Raw genomic sequence first — 19,454 nt, 5'->3', positions numbered from 1 at the left:
TTTGTGAGATGCCTTACAAACCATTCAAATATACAAGGAGATGAATGTAGTGAGAGAAGGGTTGCTTGTTGCTACCAAATTTGTTTCCTGCTCCGACACTTGCACAAAATAGAGAGAGAGAGAGAGAGAGAGAGAGAGAGAGAGAGAGAGTTTTGCTATCTAACATCCTTTGTGCTGCTCTAGTGCGGAAAAAGAGAGATTGAGATCGTGCTACTTGTTCTTTATTGCCACATGCCCTTTTGTCGACCTATGGGCCATTGGGCGCTATCAACTCCAAATTTGTTTCCTGCTCCGACGCTTGTACAAAATCGAGAGAGAGAGAGAGAGAGGGAGGGAGGTCAGCCCACGACTTAGGCGATGCACAATCAGTAGCAAGGCTCTCACCCGCAATGTCTAGAGAGAGCAGGAATTTGAAGAGAGAGTGAGAGATAGGAAGGAAGGGAGGGAGGGAGGGAGAATATGTCAGGCCACGGTACACAACTGTGAGTTTGATAGAATTAAAAGATAGGAAAACAAATGTCAATTGTGTGTCGTAGTGCCCACATGTACATAAGACGATGTCTAATTAATGCCTCTCTTACAAAAAAATGAAGAAACAAGGTTTGCTATCAATGGCTTTCCATGTACAAGCTTTATTCGTAGGCCAAAAAAACTTTTCCTATCTCCCTTCCTCACAGAGGCTTGTTTAGCAAGCCAAAAAACATCAACAATTTTGGAAGCTTCCAATATGCAATCCTAATTACCAAAGGGGATGTAAGTTGCAGTTTAAAGATAAAGGACATGATATCTTTTCACATTCTTAGCTAGGGTTTGCACAATTTGTCCACTCTCATAGTCAAGATGAAAGATCTGTTCTTTGACGCAATGTTGTGGGCTAGTGTTGTTCGAGTAGGGCAAGAGGTGCTTATTGAGATGCAATGTGCCATTTGCTGGTGAGGATGGTGGCTCATCATTTGCTTCACATTGCAAAAGCTTCCCACATATGTTGCATTAGTGAAGTCCCTCGCAAGCTACTAGTCAGCTTGTGTTGTCCGTTAATGAGGATCCTGCCTTCTTAGAGGCCTATGTCGTCTACTTATAACGCTAGCTTCTTGGTGGTAGTCAATTGATGTCAGTTGACCTTTACATTAGGCTACATTTAGACTCCATGAAAATCTCAAAGGCATTCAATTCATCTACAAAAGCATTGAGTTCACAAAGCGCATGCCTTTCTAAAAGCTATGGGGCTATGGCAAGGGGAAGTCAAAGATCCGATGGCAGCACATGTTTGCCACTGCAAAAGTAGTTGGAAAAATGTTGTTCGGAGGGGGGGATGCCACCGTTTGTGTGGTGGATCTTGACACACAAACTTGTGCCTTCAACCAACCCTTGAATGCCAACGTGGCTCCACACACTACAATTGTTTCTCTTCCGGGCAGTCTACACTCCTTAGTCTCTAGAAGCTTTAATTTGTGAAAAGCCTCTTATCAAAGACGAAGGGGTGGATAGTATACATCCGTGACCAAGGTTCTATTAGGAAAGGCCTCTCGCGTAGGGGTGGTGAACGTGTTCACTTATATGTTTTCCCATGGGATGAGCCTACTATAGAGAAAGTGCATGATATTTTATGAATGCCTTATTCAGGAAAGGCAGGGAAAGGGCTCATCATAGGCATGTGGAATCTTTGGCTCTTTTTCTTTTATGGGACAGGGCTCTTACGGTTACGGCTGACGTTCTGAGGCATGTGGGATGATGTGGCTGCTGGCAGCTCTGGCTTCAAAATTAGTTATGGCAGTTACTTTTCTTTAGCGTAAAATTTGGACGGTCAGGATTGCGCGGCGATCCATCTACGGTGCAGGCCATGTGCGCTCCTGATGGAGTATCTTTTTCGAGCCAATTTAATTTTAGAACCAACTTCCACCATCAAGCGATTGAAGAGCGCCCCAGCAGCCCAGCTGCTTGTAGCTGGAAGTAGAGCCGTCCACTCTCTCACTACACACACACACACAGACAAGCGCCCTCACGAACAGTACAATGCACGTATTTGCTCTCTCTCTCTCTCTCTCTCTCTCTCTCTCTCTCTCACAGATACACTCACAGCCTCTTCCTACTACGGCTTTGCTACGCTGAAGGCATGTTCTGCTAATTTTGCTCCTTTCGCATCCACCCAAAGCTGATTGCAGCATCTTCCATAGCTCATCTGCTGCTTGCCTGCAGATTAGAAGCAGAAATGAGGCGGAGTTGGGCTGCTGGTTTAATGATAATGTGGGTGGTTTTGATCATGACTATGCCTGTTGCTCATGGGCTAGTAAAACAGGGCTTCTATAGCACTGCATGCCCTCAGGCAGAATCCCTCATCTCTACCGCGGTGCAAGCGGCGTCCACGTTCGATGCTTCAATTCCTCCTAAGCTTCTCAGGCTCCTTTTCCATGATTGCTTTGTTGATGTAAGCACTGAATTGTGCTTCAATATGGTCATTCAAGCTATGCATTAGCCTCTGTTCAATTGGGTTGGGGCAGGGGTTCAAACCTGGCTTTGCATTTGCCTAATGCATTAAATATGGTCATTCAAGCTATGCATTACCCTCTGGTTCAATTGGGTTGGGGCAGGGGTCAAACCTGGCTTTGCATTTGCCTAATGCTGAATGAGAATGGAATGGTAGTGTGTGTGTATGTGTTTGGGTGTGTTCTCTCCACAATTTGGAGAGAGAGAGACAGATTCTGTATCCATTGCTCAATCATGTATGTGCACACATAATTTGTTTCCTCTACAGCTTTACTTACACCTACCTTAGCCTTCTTGAAGTTGAAGAAGACCATAAGACATTACCTTACTAGGTCATTCATGGGTTCAAGGGAAGTCTGTATGCTATAATAATCAGCTTAAAGAAGGCTTTCTGAGTACTGAAATCTTTGTTCCACCATAATTAGCTTAAAAAAGGTTTTGTGAGTGATGAAATGGTAACCTTGAAGTTGAGTCTTTGCACCAGCAGCACTGAGCTGGGAACACTTTGATATTTGCAGGGCTGTGATGCCTCGATTCTGCTCGACTCAACTCCAACGGAAACAGCGGAGAAAGAAGATCCTGCCAATTCTAATTTGCAAGGCTTGGGTGTCATCACAGGCATCAAGAGGACTGTGGAGCTTGCGTGTGCAGGCGTGGTGTCATGTGCCGATATAATTGCTTTAGCAGCGCGGGATGCAGTAGTAGCTGTAAGCTCTCTCTCTCTCTCTCTCTCTCTCTCTCTCTCTCTCAAAAGATGAGACACATAGTGATGGATTTTGAACATCAGATGGGAGGGCCCAAGGTGGAGATTCCAACAGGGAGACTGGATGGATTAAGGTCAAGCGCCGTGAATGTACGCCCGAGCCTACCAGATACGCCCTTCGGTGTGGAGCAACTGTTGGAATTCTTTGGCCGGAAAGGGCTGGATCATGAAGACCTTGCTGCCTTATCAGGTGCTTCTTCATTTCTCCTAACATATTTGTCTTTATCTATAAGCGTAGTTTAATCCTACTTTTTCTTTCTGATAATTACTCCTTTGCGCCCCCCCCCCCCCCCCCCCCCCCCCCCCCACAACACACACACACACACACACAGAGAGAGAGAGAGAGAGAGAGAGAGAGAGAGAGAGAGTTTCTTATGTTCAATTCCCACTTGCCCCTTTGATGGTCTCCACCTGGTACTCTCGCGAATGCCCCTTTCCCTACCTGGTCTCTATGTAATTCTAAACACCTTTTAGGGTGGGTTCACATTGGGAAGGCGAAAGAGAACCCCTAAAATGCCATCTTCCGGGTGGAGGATGTGCATTATCCGCTCTTCCACCGGCTACATGCTCACAGTGGGGAGGGTGGAGAGAAGGGATGAAGTCTTTCGCCGCCCAATGTGAACTTAGGGGATGGACGGAAGCTAGACTAGAAGACAAAAAAATGGTCTTTTTTTAATTTGAAAAGAAGTTTACAAATACCAAAGCTATGCCAGCGAGGCATTTCCTACATACGTAGATGGGCGGAAGGGGGGGGGGGGGTTTCGAAAGTGTTCAGCTTTATTTCTGTCGTGCGCTGGCACCTTTCTTGCAGCACTACCACTGCGCTATGTGAACCAGTTGTTTGATGTGCGCGAATATGATTCGCTGGAAGAAGGTGAGCTTTCCCTACCGCCGCCTACTGTGAACGCGACCTTACTTTAAACTTTTTTTTTAAGTGCTGACTTTTTTATTTTACCAACACCGTGCATCAGGCCGGGCACCCGGGACCATCATTTCCCATGAGATACCATCAAGGGCGCTTCATGGGGATTGAGCCCAACACCCTCCATGATTGAACCCAACACCCTGGTGATGATGCAAGTCCAACCCTCTTGCAACTAAGCTAGCCCCCTTGGGTACCTTTTAATCAAAACTTCTTGTCCCTCTCTCTCCAAAAATAAAGATTGTATAGCACTAAGGATAGTGCTTGCGAAAAAAATCATTTTCCCAAAAATACAATTCTTTCTTTTCTATGCTTTTTCAATTCTAAAAATGTAAGGTTTTTTTTAAAAAATTTACACTTTTTTTTCAATTTTAAGGAGTGATAGGGAGGGGGGGGGGGGGGGGGGGGGGGGGGAGAGGCGCGTTGCAAGATCATAAAGATGATGAACTGCATATTTTGGTTCCAAAAGTGTTGGCCAAATCTCAATGTCTGTTGCCCAATACTTCGAGCTGAGTTGGACATGGTATGTATTCTCAGTTGAAACTTGAGAATAAGCTTGGTCATTTAGATGGTGAGAATGTTGCTACATGTTGATGCTTGCAATCATAGTTTTTTTCAAACGCGTATGATTGGGCAACCACACTTCTAGGCGCGTCCGCGTGAGATTGGCGTCTGATTGGGGATTTCGGACGTGAGCAGGGCCAATTTGATGATGTGGCATGTTTTTCCCCCAAATGTCACATTTGTCCGTAAACGCCTCTGCGCGAGTCTTCTGGAGTTTGTAGCGCTGCACTTTCTGCACAGCCGTGACCCGATTGAGGCCATTGTGGGCTTGAGCCCGTGAGCCCTACCCACACACTCTCTCCCGCGGTTCTCCATCTTCACCTACGCTCTCGTTTTACCAGTGGGCTTCTCTTGAAGCCTCCACTTTGTCAAGGATTGATGTTTGAACTTTGCACTATGCAGATGGGCCGAGTGAAGCGTCCCGAATGGCAAAAGGTAGAACAATTGAAACCTCAAAAGGAAGGAAAATTTACATGTAAATGCAAGTATTGTGGGCATACTTGGGGTGGAGGTCCCTCTCGTACTTGTGCACAATTATTGTCCATCTCTGGCCATGGTGTAGGCCCATGTGACAGTGTGCCAGAGGACGTCAAAGAGGTGGTCACAAGATTGCATGTAGATGTAAAGAATGATGGGAAGGACCCAAATGCATATGTAGATGCCTTGGTGGATGATTTGGGAGGTAATGCCTCTCTATCTCAAGGAGGTGCCTCAGGCTCAATGAGTACACATGCATTAGGGAGTGCACATGTAAGTGCCACTAGGACTTCGGCTTCCAAATCAAATGTGGGGTCCTCAAGCACGAAGAGGAAGGCTGCACAAGGGCCTTTGGCAAGTGCATTTAGCTTGCAAGCATGCAAGCAAGCAGATCAAGCCTTGCACAGGTTTTTTTATGCAGAGGACATTCTTGAATGGAAAGTGCGGAGAAATGGTAAAGGCAATTGGACAAGTTGGTCCATCTTATGTGCCTCCCACATACAATGCTTTGCGCACCACAGAGTTAAATGATGAGGTCAAATGCATTGGTCATGAGATCATGGGTGTGCACAAGAAATGGAAGAAACATGGATGCACAATTGTATGTGATGGATGGTCTGACACTAGACACGAGTCTATCATTAACTTTCTTGCATGCTCTATACATGGTTCTGTGTTTTTGAAATCTGTGGACACATCTGGGGAGACAAAGACATCATAATTTATTTTCAAGCAGCTTAAGGATGTGATTTTGGGGTAGGACCCTCCAATGTTGTGCAGGTATGCATGGACAATGCAACTAATTGTGTTGGGGCCTGGCAAATGGTGGAAGAGAAATGGAAACACATTTTTTTCACGAGGTGTGCATGCCATTGCTTGGACCTCTTGTTTGAGGATATTGGGAAGCTCCCTTGGATTGCAAAAATTCTTGAAGATGCAACAAAGGTTGTCACATTTGTCACAAGGAAGTCCACTGTCTTGGCATTGTCTCGAATGCTTAGCAAAAAGGAATTGTTGAAGCCATCGACCACTCGATTTGCCTACTACGTCATCATGTTGGCTAGTCTTGTGGATGAGAGATGTATGCAAGGTGTGCGTAGGCTTATGATTGATGCAAAATTTGTGAAAATGAAGGCATCAGGACTGCAAAGGCCACAGTGGTCTCGCACATTGTGTTTAATGCATCCTTTTGGCAAGAGACCAAGTTGCTTTTGAAGATTTGTGCTCCCATGTTGAAGATACTTCGTTTGGTTGATAGGGAAGGAGCCACCATGGGGCTTGTGTATGAGCTTACGGATCGCATGGTTGAGAAAATTCAAAACATGCAAGGTATTGATGCAGCAAGGATGCCAGAGATCAAGGACCTATGCGTTGATAGATGGAATATGATGCACACACCATTGCATGGTGTGGGATACTTGTTGCATCCTATATGGCAAGGAAGAGGGCAATTCAATGACGAGAGAGAGAGATAAGGTGAGAAAACAAAGAGAGAGAGATTAGGTTAAGATTTAAATTAGATTAAGTTAGATTACATTTAGATTTATGTTTATGTTGAGTTTAAGATTAGGTTAGATTTAGATTTACGTTAGATTAAGATTATGTTAGATTTAAAATCTGGACAGTATTAAAGATTAGCTAGCTATGTGTTAGATTTAAGTTAGACTACATTTACGTTTAAGATTTAAGATTGGATTAGATTTAGGTTTATGTTGAGTTTAATATTAGATTAGATTTAGATTTAAGATTAACTAGATTAAATTTAGATTTAAGTTAGATTACATTTAGGTTTAGGTTAGATTTAACTCTCGCAGCTACGGTCATGAGAATGTGTTAAACAACAGATAATCATAGGAAAACCATTGCAAATGAAGTACCTCTAGCAATCCACACATACGGAAAACAAGGGAAACGGAAGGAGAAAGCTCAACCCTCTTATCCTAAAAATGTCGAATAGACAATAATAGAAACTTCAAATTGTCTGTATTTATCAAAGTTTTGTATATAAAGTCTACCTACACTCAGAGTGAGTCACACCCTGAGAAGATGGCAAGCTTAAGCATTGAAGCATGGCTCTTGGTTAGATTTGCATTCATGTAAGGTGCAGCGGAATGAATGTTGTATTTTCTCAAGATTAGTGATCTTTATTGCTCAAGGTTCTTTTTAGTTCTTAGGGAAGGAGATAGCCTTCCGTCTTGTGGAGTGCTGTGATCACGAACAAAGTCAGTGGATATTGTGCGTGCAAGTGAATGAGACTGAGAGAAGGAGAGAGAAAAGATACGACACCCGAGAGGTTGTAAAACCCTCCTCCGAAGGCCCCACTCTCGTCGGCGAGAGTGGTCTACTTTGATTGCACAAGGTGTACAATGCGAATGCAATGGACTGATGCAATGGGACTATGCCGATGACGACGACGACGATGACTTCGTGGCTGAAAATTGGGATCTTCTATCTGCTGATTTTCATGGACTGTTCGGGGCTGAAATGGGCTGTTTCTACTGTTTTCTTAAGGCTGAAAATGACTGTTTTGTCGGGCTGAAATGGTAAGGGCAAAACGCTGATGTATCTGCTGATAAACCCTAGCAAAGGGCTGCGTTTTTCTTGTTGAAAAACCTGTTGTACAAACGCTAATGTGTTGCAGTCAAGGGTGCGTTTTTAATGGCTGAATCCACTGCTGAATATCAAGCAAAGCTAGCGATCATGGGATCTTGGTGCTGCTGCCCTTGAAGGTGAAAAACGTTGCACTTAGGGACTGCTGGCTGGCGTTAGTAGTGGCTGAAAACACTGATGGAGATCAGGCAAGTCTAGTGTTAGTGGTTCTTGGGGGGGGGCTGCTACCAGTGCATAATGGAAACGCCAGGCCTGAGGGTTGAGGGATGGCGATGGCAGGTCCTGGAAACGCCAAGGGAAGGGAGCACTGTGGCGATGAGGAAAACGTTGGGGGAAGGGAGGGGCCTCGCCAAGGGATTGGAGAGGGTCTTGCTGAGAGAGGGTGGGACACCTGTTGCTTGGAGAAGCCTGCTGTGTCTTTGCTCATCTGCCAATTTGTCTTAACTTGGGTTTGCTTATATATTAACTTACCCAATTTGCCCTACTGAGTACCCACAAAAGTCACTTAATAAATAAGTAAAAAATGTCAAAAATAGAAAAAAACGGGATAAAGTCATCTGAAAAATCCCCAAACTGACTATGATGGAATCTGATGGAAATGCTTATGCTTATGCAATGTGCAACCAAAGGATATGCATCTACATTGAGTGACTGGACATGCGGGGTCTACGAATAGACTCACAAAAGTGCCAGATCACTTCTAATCTAACTTGACTAGACTTGACGAAAACCCTGCTATGGTGTAGCTTGTCCACGGACACATAGGGTTGGGATGTGTCACGTGACATCCCCTCCTTTTTAAAGTGAGGTACTGGTACCGAGCTGCATGACTTCCTTGTAGTCTGCCAACAACTCTGGATAATCCTTGAAGAAATCTTCGTCTACCCACACTGCTTCATGGGTTCCTCAATCTTTGAACTTCAAAAAATACTGTCGTACTTGTTTCTTCGAACCATGGCAAAACTGATGCAACAAGACTTGCTCCGGCTCCATGACTTTTGCTTCATTGATGATCTCCGGTTCTTCTTCTTCTGAAACGTCCTTTGGAGGTGTTTCCTGAAACACTTTCAACCAAGAAACATGGAAAACGTTGTGCATTGACCATGAGTTAGGCAACTTCAATTTCATTGAAACCCCATTGATCTTTTTGATGACTGGAAATGGACCATACATACGAAAAGATAACTTAGGACATTTCTTTCCAACTTGCTTAAGACGCAGTTTCATGATGCGTAGATACACTCAATCTCCTTCCTTGATCGACACCTCCTGACGATGCTTGTTAGCCTGTCGAGAATAAGATTCCTGAGCCTTGCTTAGCCGAAGCTTCACACTCTCAGAAATCTCATCCAATGACTGACTCTCAGCATTGGCATCAGGCATTTGACGGACCGATCGAGTCAACAGTGACTGGAATCGGCGGACAAAAGCTGCCTCATACGGAGTTCGACCAATAGCAGAAGAGAAGGAATCATTGAGAATAACCTGTACCAATGGGAGATAGAGCTCCCATTGAGACTACTGATCATGAACATAAGACTTCAACACATCAAAAGCCAACTGATTATAAATTTTCGTTTGACCATCTGACTGTGGATGAAAAGCGGATGAAAAATTCAACTTTGTGCCAAAAATTTCAAAGAGTGCACGCCAAAAGTTGGACGTAAACTTAACATCCCTATCTGAAACAATGGACTTTGGCAAACCACAGAGGGGGTACCAATGCTTTATGAACAATCGTGCAACATCTTGTGCAGTAACTGTGGTCTTACAAGGAATCAACATGCAGAATTTGCTGAAACGATCAACGATAGTTAAACATTGAGTGTTTCCTGAATGCAGACTTGGTGGTAAGTTAGTCACAAAATCCATACAGATATCTTGAAAAGGTCCTTCGGGAATAGGCAGCGGAAGCAAGAGGCCTTGCTGCTTCCCCCAAGGAGCTTTTACTTTTTGACATTTAGTGCAATGTGTGATATAACTAAACACATCTTTTCGCATTTTAGGCCAATAGAAAAATCATTCAATCTTTTCCAATGTGGTGTTCATACCCCTGTGCCCACCCGTGAGAGAGTCATGTGCATCATGCAATATGGTTGGCCTGAGAGAAGGCAACACACATAGACGCTGACGAAAAAATAACAATCCATCACGAATGAGATAGTTGCTGGGCCCTTGGGAAGCAAGAGCCTGCAACCAATACTTACCAAATTCCGAATCTGCATACTGATTCTTCATGCTGTCAAAAGACTCACCCTGTATAGAAAATGTGGTTCTTGACTCAAGAGCCAAAATCTGTCCTTTGCGACTCAACGCATCTGCATCAGGGTTAGCTTTTCCAGGCACATACTCAATCAAACCGCCAAATTGCTCAAAAAATTGTGACCACCGCGCTTGGCGATCACTCCAATGTGCACTAGGCATAGACTAGAGCCACTTGAGGGCTTGATGATCTGTACGCACTGTAAACTTTCTACCATACAAAAAATGCTTCCAATGCTTAAGAGAGTGAATGACAGACAAAAGTTCTTTATCATAAACTAAATAATTATTTTCCGCACTATTGAGCTTCCGACTAAGGAAAGCTACTGGGCGACCATGCTGCTGGAGCACAGCGCCTATGGTGACATTGCTTGCATCCGTCCATACTTCAAAGGGATCATCCCAAGAGGCAAGAATAAGACACGGTGCTTCTATCACCGCAACCTTGAGAGCTGCGAAAGCCTCAATGGCTGCCTCGGGCAAGTCTACGCGTTGACGGCGAGTCTTTACCCCTCTCAAAACATCAGTCATAGGTGCAGCAATGCGTGCAAAATTCTCTTTGTGCGAACTATATGCTTGACATAAACCAAGAAAAGAACGCACATCATATGCAGTTTTGGGCAAATCCCAATTACAAACCTGTTTCACTTCGCGGGGTCTAGCTTGATGCCTTTGCAAAAATGATATAACCCAGAAGTGACCCAAAAATGATATAACCCAGATAAGTGACTTCAGTAAGAAAAAATTCAGACTTCTTAGCTGCAATGTACAACTGACACTCATCCAAACGAATTAGTACCCTTTCAACATCTAATTCATGTTGCTCCCACAATGCAGAAAAAATGAGAATATCATCTAAAAAGATGAACACACATACACCTACCATATCGCCGAAACGACCTACCATGAGACGATTGAACGTACCCACGGCTCCTGTCAATCCAAAAGGCATAACAATATACTCCCATTGCCCTTGCTCGGTGCGAAAGGCGGTCTTGAAAATGTCGCCTTTGAATACCCTACCTGATGGTATCCACTTTTGAGATCGACCTTTCTGAAAACCTTTGCCCCATTGAGCCTATCGAGGATATACTCAATGCGAGGCATCGGAAATTTATTCTTGACAGTCATCTTGTTTAATGCCCTGTAATCGACACACAAGCGAGACGAACCATCCCTCTTACAAACGAACAAAATAGGGGCAGCAAAAGGACTTACACTAGGACGTATGAATCCTCTAGCCACCAACTCCGTGAGTTATCGCTCTAACTCTTCCTCCTGTGACTTGTTCAAACGGTAGGGAGCCTTACTGACCGGCTGCGCTCCCTCCATAAGCTCGATGCGATGGTCCTCCGGCCGCTCCGGTGGGAGACGATGTGGAAGATCATCCTGCAAAAAGAGATGTTTAAATTTCGTAAACAACTCCGAATACTTACCTGGAGCCTGAATGCTCTGGAAAACTGGGGCAGCATAGATGAATGTCGCTTGTGCTCCTCGTCATAGTTCACGCTTTACCTGCACATGCGAGATGAGAGGTAAAGAATGCAAGCCCTCCTTAGCACGAATGATGAGGGGGGAATCAGTATCGGAATGTAAAGTGATCGTGTTAGCACTAAATTTAATATCAGGATCAAGTTCACGAAACCATTTAATACGAAAAGAAGCTTGCTAGACGGTAAACATCACATCAAGGCACTCCTTCGTGATAAGAGAGTCCATACCAGGAGCGAAGCCAGAAACCTCGAGAGGATATTTTTGACTAACTTCTAGGCGGGCTCTCTCAACAAGAGGTGGACTAATCACATTATGCATACTGCCTGGATCAAACAATATGACAAAACGCTGTCCTTTTACATGACCATAACACTTCATGAGAGATTCATCAATGTGTGTGTCAGAGTCATGAGAAGATGTAGGTTATGTTGTGACAGAGTTTGTGGTAGTTGTGGGTGCCTTTGGTTCTTTAGGTGGGACTGTCTTAGGACAGGCCTTCTTAATGTGACCCTTGACATGACATTGAAAACATCTACCTTCTTTAGCATAAATCACTTGTTCTTCAGCCGTGATATATCCTCCTATAATTCCTTGTGAAGCTTTTTCATCAGGGATTAGCTTAGGTTTTGCAGGTGCTTTAGCTTTACCCTTAGATTCATTGTTAGAGTTCTTTTCCGAGGAATTTGAGGAAGAAGGGCTAGAAGAATTACCATTCTTACCGTTCTTACCATTCTGTGTGTTCTGAGAATTCTGAGATGTCCCTTGAGAAGACTTGTTCTCCTTAGGCTTTCCCTTGTTGTGCTTCATCTCTTGGGCGAGAGCGATTGCTACCGCCTTGTTGAGATCCGCGGGGTCAAAGACTTCAACATCAAACTTGATGTATTCGTCTAACCCAAAGAGAAAAGCCTCATTGCGCTCATCATCCGACTTGCGTAGTTGAGTGCCTAGCTGCAAAACACGGTTAGAAAAAGACATGACTGGTATACCATGTTGCTTGAGATTACGCCAATCCTCTTTCAAGCGTGCGAGGTACTGAGGTGGCATAAACCGCGCCTTGAGCTTGTCTTGGAAATCAGCCCAACTAAAAGAGAGGGGCGTGAAATCGTCGGGGCTGCCTCTAGGTGCGCGGCTAGCTGTGCCTCTTGCCATGCATGGTACCAATTTATGGCATCACCGGCAAGCTACATAGCTGCCGTAAAAAATTTGCTATTTTCTATTTTCTTAGTTGTCGCAAAATAAGCATTAAATTGATGCAACCAAGAGTGAATCACCGTAGCATCCATCTTACCATCATACTTACTGAAAGTCAACTTTTCTGTGACTGGATGGTTGGAATCCGCGTCGTGGCTTGCGCCACTTGACGAACTTCCACGATCTTTGGGTGGTTCGGCTTCGAGGCTAGGATGTGGGAAATAAATTCTTGATGACGAATCTCCCTTTGAGCCTCTCGTTCATCGCGCTCGCGTTCGAAAGCAAGTCGATGTTCTTCTTGTTTTGCGGCAAGAGCAATGCGCTCACGGTCCTGAGCAAAGCGACTTTCCTCTTGTCTATCCATCATGACCATCATCCGCTTGACCACTGCCTCCATAGGGTTTGGCGTAGATGGCGAAGGGGGAGGGTTGAAGAAATCATCTCCGAGTGGGGACGAGTATTCGTCGCCTCTCTCATGCTCATCACCTGTATGCGAAGTATCCATTCCGCTTCAGGTGACGACCATGCACTAGAATCTTGGGGTCTTAAGCTCGCGAGGAACTTGGGTTCTTGAGGGTCTTGAGGTTCTTGAGGTCCTTGATTCGTGAGAATCTTGGGTTCTTGAGGTGTTCTTTCGCTTGCCAATCGCGTTGGAGAAGGATCTTCTCTTCACCCGAGTTCTACTCCTTTCTACGGGCGCACCCCTTGGCGGCCTTGCGCTCACACCAAGGTTGCTTTTTCCCACCTCACGTTGATTGGCCGGCCGCTAAGTGCACGGTCCGCTCTCAATGAGTGAAAAGAGACACAAGGGGAGGCTGGACAAGCCCTTCTTTCTTGGGATTCCTGTCACTCTTCAACAAAACACGATTAGAAATCGCCATGCCCAAGTGAACTTGGGTTCGTGCGATCACAACAAGAAAAAAAAAATCTTGTGGTTCTTTCATTGAGTAATGCACAACACTTCCAAAACTTTGATACCGATGTAAGGTGCAGCGGAATAAATGTTGTATTTTCTCAAAATTAGTGATCTTTATTGCTCGAGGTTCTTCTTAGTTCTTAGGGAAGGAGAGAGACTTCCGTCTTGTAGAGTGCTGTGATCACAAACAAAGTGAGTGGAGATTGTGTGTGCAAGTGAATGAGACTGAGAGAAGGAGAGAGAAAAGATACGACACCCGAGAGGTTGTAAAACCCTCCTCCGAAGGCCCCACTCTCGTCGGCGAGTGGTCTACTTTGATTGCACAAGGTATACAATGCGAATGCAATGGACTGATGCAATGGGACGACGACGACTTCGTGGCTGAAAATTGGGATCTTCTATCTGCTGATTTTCATGGACTGTTCGGGGCTGAAATGGGTTGTTTCTACTGCTATCTTAAGACTGAAAATGACTGTTTTGTCGGGCTGAAATGGCAAGGGTAAAATGCTGATGTATCTGCTGATAAACCCTAGCAAAGGGCTGCGTTTTTCTTGCTGAAAAACCTGCTGTACAAATGCTGATGTGCTGCAGTCAAGGGTGCGTTTTTAATGGCTGAATCCACCGCTCAATATCAAGCAAAGCTAGCGATCATGGGATCTTGGTGCTGCTGCCCTTGAAGGTGAAAAACGCTACACTTAGGGACTACGCTGCACTTAGGGACTGCTGGCTGGCATTAGTAGTGGCTGAAAACACTGTTGGAGATCAGGCAAGTCTAGCGTTAGTGGTTCTCGGGGGGGGGCTGCTACCAGTGGATAATGGAAATGCCAGGCCTGAGGGTTGAGGGATGGTGATGGCAGGTGCTGGAAACGCCAAGGGAAGGGAGCACTGTGGCGATGAGGAAAACGTTGGGGGAAGGGAGGGGCCTCGCTAAGGGATTGGAGAGGGTCTTGTTGAGAGAGGGTGGGACACCTGTTGCTTGGAGAAGCCTGCTGTGTCTTTGCTCATCTGCCAATTTGTGTTAACTTGGGTTTGTTTATATATTAACTTACCCAATTTGCCCTACTAAGTACCCAACAAAAGTCACTTAATAAATAAGTGAAAAATGTCAAAAATAGGAAAAAATGGGATAAAGTCATCTAAAAAATCCCCAAACTGACTCCGATAGAATCTTATGGAAATGCTTATGCTTATGCAATGTGCAACCAGAGGATATGCATCTACACTGAGTGATTGGGCATGCACGGTCTACGAATAGACTCACAAAAGTATCAGATCACTTGTAATCTAACTTGACTGGACTTGACGGAAACCCTGCTATGGTGTAGCTTGTCCACGGATACATAGGGTTGGGATGTGTCACGTGACAATTCCATAGCCAAGAGTGTTGGTGTAAGCTCTCAACTTCTCAACAAGCTTGGAGAAGGAGATGGAGTTCTTGTACTTTCTCTAAGTGAGAATGTGTGAAAAATGAGTGTATGAGAGGGTGTATACCCCCAAGCACATCCCCAACTTGCCTTGGTTGACCCGTCCTTGTGGATCAAGCTTGAAGCTCATTAGACCCCTCTAAGCATGGTTGATCACATGCACAATGCATTTCAAGCAACATGGGTAGCCTTTGGACAAGTGTCCTCCTTACCCCTTTGAGAGAGAGAGAGCTTGAAAATATCTAGATAATTGTTGAATTGAACTAAAAGCTCTTTGGACTCCTATTTAGCCTAGCCAATAGGATTCAAGCACACCATGTGGCTAGAGCCTGACATGTGTCCATGTGTCCCTTGAGAAAGGGGGTGCCCTTTGGGTGAGTGGGAGGTTAATCTTTGACCCTCCATGCATGGGAAGCACCTCAAGCACCTTAGTCAGCAAGCACAACAAGCACCTCAAGCTTGGGTTGAGTTCCCACCTCAAGCTCAGCCCTAGTTTGCCTAAGGTCTTTGGTTTAAGGACTTTTAACACTAACCTTTGGAAGTCTTTAATGAAGCTAACCCTAAGGTCTTTTAAGGTCCATTAGATGCACGTTGCTCTTTGATAGACTATCTCTTTTTGAACCCCTATTGAGATGTAATCATCTCTCCTCTCGGTCCCCTGTTGAGATAAGTTTAGAAGCACTTATTGCACATTGCTCTTTGGTAGACCGTCTCCTTTTGGACCCCTATTGAGATGCAACCATTTCTCTGCTGAGATAGGTCTAGAAGCACATATCTATATCCTAACTCTTGTTCCCCTTTTATCTTCCCATATTGAATGATTAATTTAATATAAGAAAATCATTTGGTAAAGTTAGATATTATATTGTATGACAAGACCCCTTCATAGGATCCTCGACGAGAAGCTACACGTGCGAAATGCGAAGTAGGCTTGGTCGTCCGATTTTAAACAGACATGTCCGAATTTACCTATTTTGTCCTAGTTTAATTTTCCTAGTAGGAGATTACTTTATAGGAGAGCAATGAAATGCACGCGCCCGCATGCTTAGCTCATCGTGCTGCCATTGCCAAGGTTGTGGGTTCGAATCACACATTTATCTCTACATTGCACAAGTCTTAGTAAAAGGCAGCTAATGATAATTAATTAATCTTGACTTTGTAGAGCCTTACATCACCTTAGATAGTTGTTAAGGTTATATGTATGTCAAAATGGGCAGGAAATGGTTAAGTGATCAGCAGTCTCTTAACCTCCGTTAAAACATTATAAAAAATTGAAAGACATCACAGCTAAGAAACTCAATATAAAAGATAGAAGGGAAAATTACCAAAATACCCCTCTAATTTGTGAAAATTTCCAAAATACCCCTCAAATTTCAAAAATTCCCAAAACACCCCCAATATTTTGTCATAAATTTCCAAAATGCCCTTCAAATTTTCCAAAATTCCCAAAATACCTTGGTTGTGAAATTAAATTTCTCCAAAGATTAAAAAATTTGTAGCTTTTCATAAGAAGACTCATTGCCTATCAGTATAAGATGCTAAATCTAGAATTTGAGTTGATTATGTAGGCTTTGGAGATGAATTGCTTCATTATCTTAGATATAATTGCCTTTTTTTGCGAGGTAATTTGTGGCAAATTACATGCTAAGCATGCAAAAACGGATCTCAATTATAAAAAAGGAATAAAGATTAAAAAATCTTGAATAATCCAACCAAAATTGATACAAGGGATTTGAGGAGTATTTTGGTAATTTTCCCAAGATAGAAAGACCATATCAAGCCCCTCGGCACTGCAGAGCTGTATGTACAGAATTGTCGAGATATTTGAAGCCCCATTTTCAAGTACCCTCTCTCTTCTTCTTCAGAAAGCCGAGATCCTCAGTGAGAGAGCTCCAGTTGGGTCAGGAAGGCAATCTTTCCTCTGTGTTCAAACACTTCAATGAAGAGCTGTTGTCGCCTCTTTTGCCTCTATTATGCGTAGCATGCCCTCTTCTGTGAATGGTGTTGAGGAACAAAAATGAATTATCCCTCAAGGGGTCTAGACAAAAACCAGAAATAGCTACCAGTATCTCCTATCCTACAGCATAATTCTTGTTCAAGTAAAGGGCCTGACCTGGTTAGGAGCCTGTGGAAGGCTTGGAACAATTTCAATCCTGACATCATAGTTATTGAACTACAAAGACCCTTTCTCTATGTGGGAGGGATGTTATTTGGTTGTTGACTCTTATAGACCAGGAAATTGAGCTACATTCTAGGAATGAAGCCTAGGCTTCATGATGGGAAGCAAATCAGAACATGGCCTGATATCTGGAGTTTTCAGCAAACCAGATCGTTCTTAGTTCCTCATAAAGGAGGAGATTCCATTGTAGCTTCAGTGCGAACTTCATCCTCGACAGGCTACAATTTTGAGATCTTGATAATACTGCAGCATTTCTCAAGGGGATGAGGGGTCTTAGAGTGTCTGGGATCAACGACAATTCCGTGTTTGAGACGTGAGGATCTGTAACAAGGAATGACATTTCATGCCTATTGCCGTTCCCTGTTCCCCAATCCTATTTCCCGTTCCGGTTAACTATGGTACTGAAGAGATCTCCAGTTGTGTCAGCTTGCAATGCCACCTGCTCTGTAATGTTTTGAACTCTTTTGGGACTGCCATCACTGTTCAATTAATTCAATGCTTTGCGTCTGGATCTATGCCATTACCTTCGCTTGAAGACTCAGAAGTGCTATAAACTTGAACTGACAAGCGAAGCATGTCTGCAAGCAGAAAGAGCACAGATGAATGCTAACAATGTGTTGTCGAAAGTCTATTGCTGCTTCGTTTTGAGATCATGGCAAGGCATACTACCTGACTGCCTTCACCTCCATGATTGGCCATGAATCCATTTTATAAGATTGTAGCTGTGACAAATCGGCAAAGCGTGCACGAGCTTCAATCATGAAGTACACCTTGTAATAAGAGATTGATTTTTTACGATGGAGAATTAAGCCAATATGATTCCATACTGCAGCTGTCTCATAGTTACCAGGAACATAAAACCAGAACGTGGAACAGGGAACGACAACAGGCATGAATTGCCATTCACAGTTATGGATACTCACGTCTAAAACACAAATGGGGATTCAGAACGGGGAGTTGGAATGGGAACGAGGAACGAAAACGTGAAAATGGCCATTTCCTTTGCCTATGAGCTGTTGCTGTCTACATGTTTCTACTAACCCGGTCATTTCATAAGCTTTGAGGGTAAAGACAATTGCCACAACTTTTTCCATGTCTGGACAGCCACATGATCTTGTATGTGGCACGGTAGATCTTGCTCGCTACCTGTTCGTGAGTATCTTGGGCGGCATGTGTTGTAACTCTTTGATACAGGGCTGAACAAGAGCTTGAGAAACTGCGGTTATGATGTGTTGGTGAGCAGATGGTGGATGGCGTAGGCATGATGTTTTCATGGTTGTGATTATCAAATTACTGGGAGCAGGATTTGTTCAATGTTCAGTAACAAGGAAACCTGATGTGTTCAATGTTCAACATAAGGAAACGGATGTGTTCACCGCACGGGAAAGTGGAGTCTTGGTTTGGGAGGTGTCTACGAGCCTTGATTTATCAGCCTTTTTAGACATACATGACAAATTGTTTAAAAGAATGGTTGACAATTGCATTCTCCGGTTACTGGTTCCTGCAGTGTCCATGGTTGCTTCTGCCTCGACTATTTCGTCAACTTCAATCTACTATGAGCTACAATGGGGATATTGAAATTATGCATATCATCTGAATGTGCCCACTTTATAGTCTATGCATTTAGTTAGTCATGTGAAAGTTTATGCATGAACGTGCCCACTTTATAGTCTATGTATTTAGTTACTCATGCTAAAGTTTATGCATGTCTAGTAAATACCCAATGTGATCCTGAGTATTTATTTATCTTTTAGGTATTTATTTTACGTATTTGACAAGATTCTTGATAATGCAAACTCCTTTGGGTAGTATATAAGCAAATCCATGTCCCCATTGTAAATCACTATTTCATTGCCAAGTTGGGTGGTTCAAAAACTCTCTCTCTTTCTCTCTCTCGTGCATTCTCTCCATTGCTTTATGCTTCCGCATCGTCGACTTTTTTCTTCTTCGAGAAAAGAGATCCTTCCATTAGTCAATAGAGCTGCCCATAGGGCTACAACCACCTCTGCTAGAGAGGATTACAACAATAGCAAGGGGAGACTCTCCCAATGAAAAAATAGAATATGTACAATGGGCTAAATCAGGAATGGGATGAGGAAAAAGCCACACAGGTGGACGGTAATGCTATCTAGGTGTCCCCTGGACCATGGTGAAGAAAGGCCCTGGGC

The 19,454-nt window shown here is 43.9% G+C and overlaps 1 protein-coding gene across 2 annotated transcripts in view; it reads left to right on the top strand.

Moving 5' to 3' along the window:
* Positions 1–1,966: 1,966 nt before the first annotated feature.
* The window catches only part of LOC147439728 (peroxidase 46-like), a 38,375-nt gene continuing 20,887 nt past the window's right edge, over positions 1,967–19,454 (top strand). The window contains exons 1-4 of one of the 2 annotated variants that reach the window (XM_086485526.1): positions 1,967–2,111; positions 2,197–2,425; positions 3,003–3,191; positions 3,272–3,437. In XM_086485526.1, coding sequence (XP_086341652.1) covers positions 2,210–2,425; positions 3,003–3,191; positions 3,272–3,437 — 571 coding nt within the window. In that variant the 5' untranslated portion in view covers positions 1,967–2,111; positions 2,197–2,209. Of the gene's footprint in view, positions 2,426–3,002; positions 3,192–3,271; positions 3,438–19,454 lie in introns of both variants that reach the window. The other variant, XM_086485525.1, reaches the window with a different exon arrangement.

Source organism: Adiantum capillus-veneris, chromosome 16 (assembly GCF_014529385.1).
Source record: "Adiantum capillus-veneris isolate H3 chromosome 16, ASM1452938v2, whole genome shotgun sequence".
Lineage (NCBI taxonomy): Eukaryota > Viridiplantae > Streptophyta > Polypodiopsida > Polypodiales > Pteridaceae > Adiantum > Adiantum capillus-veneris.
The sequence above is the reverse complement of the archived record's forward strand: the minus strand, read 5'-3'. Positions and strand labels throughout refer to the sequence as shown.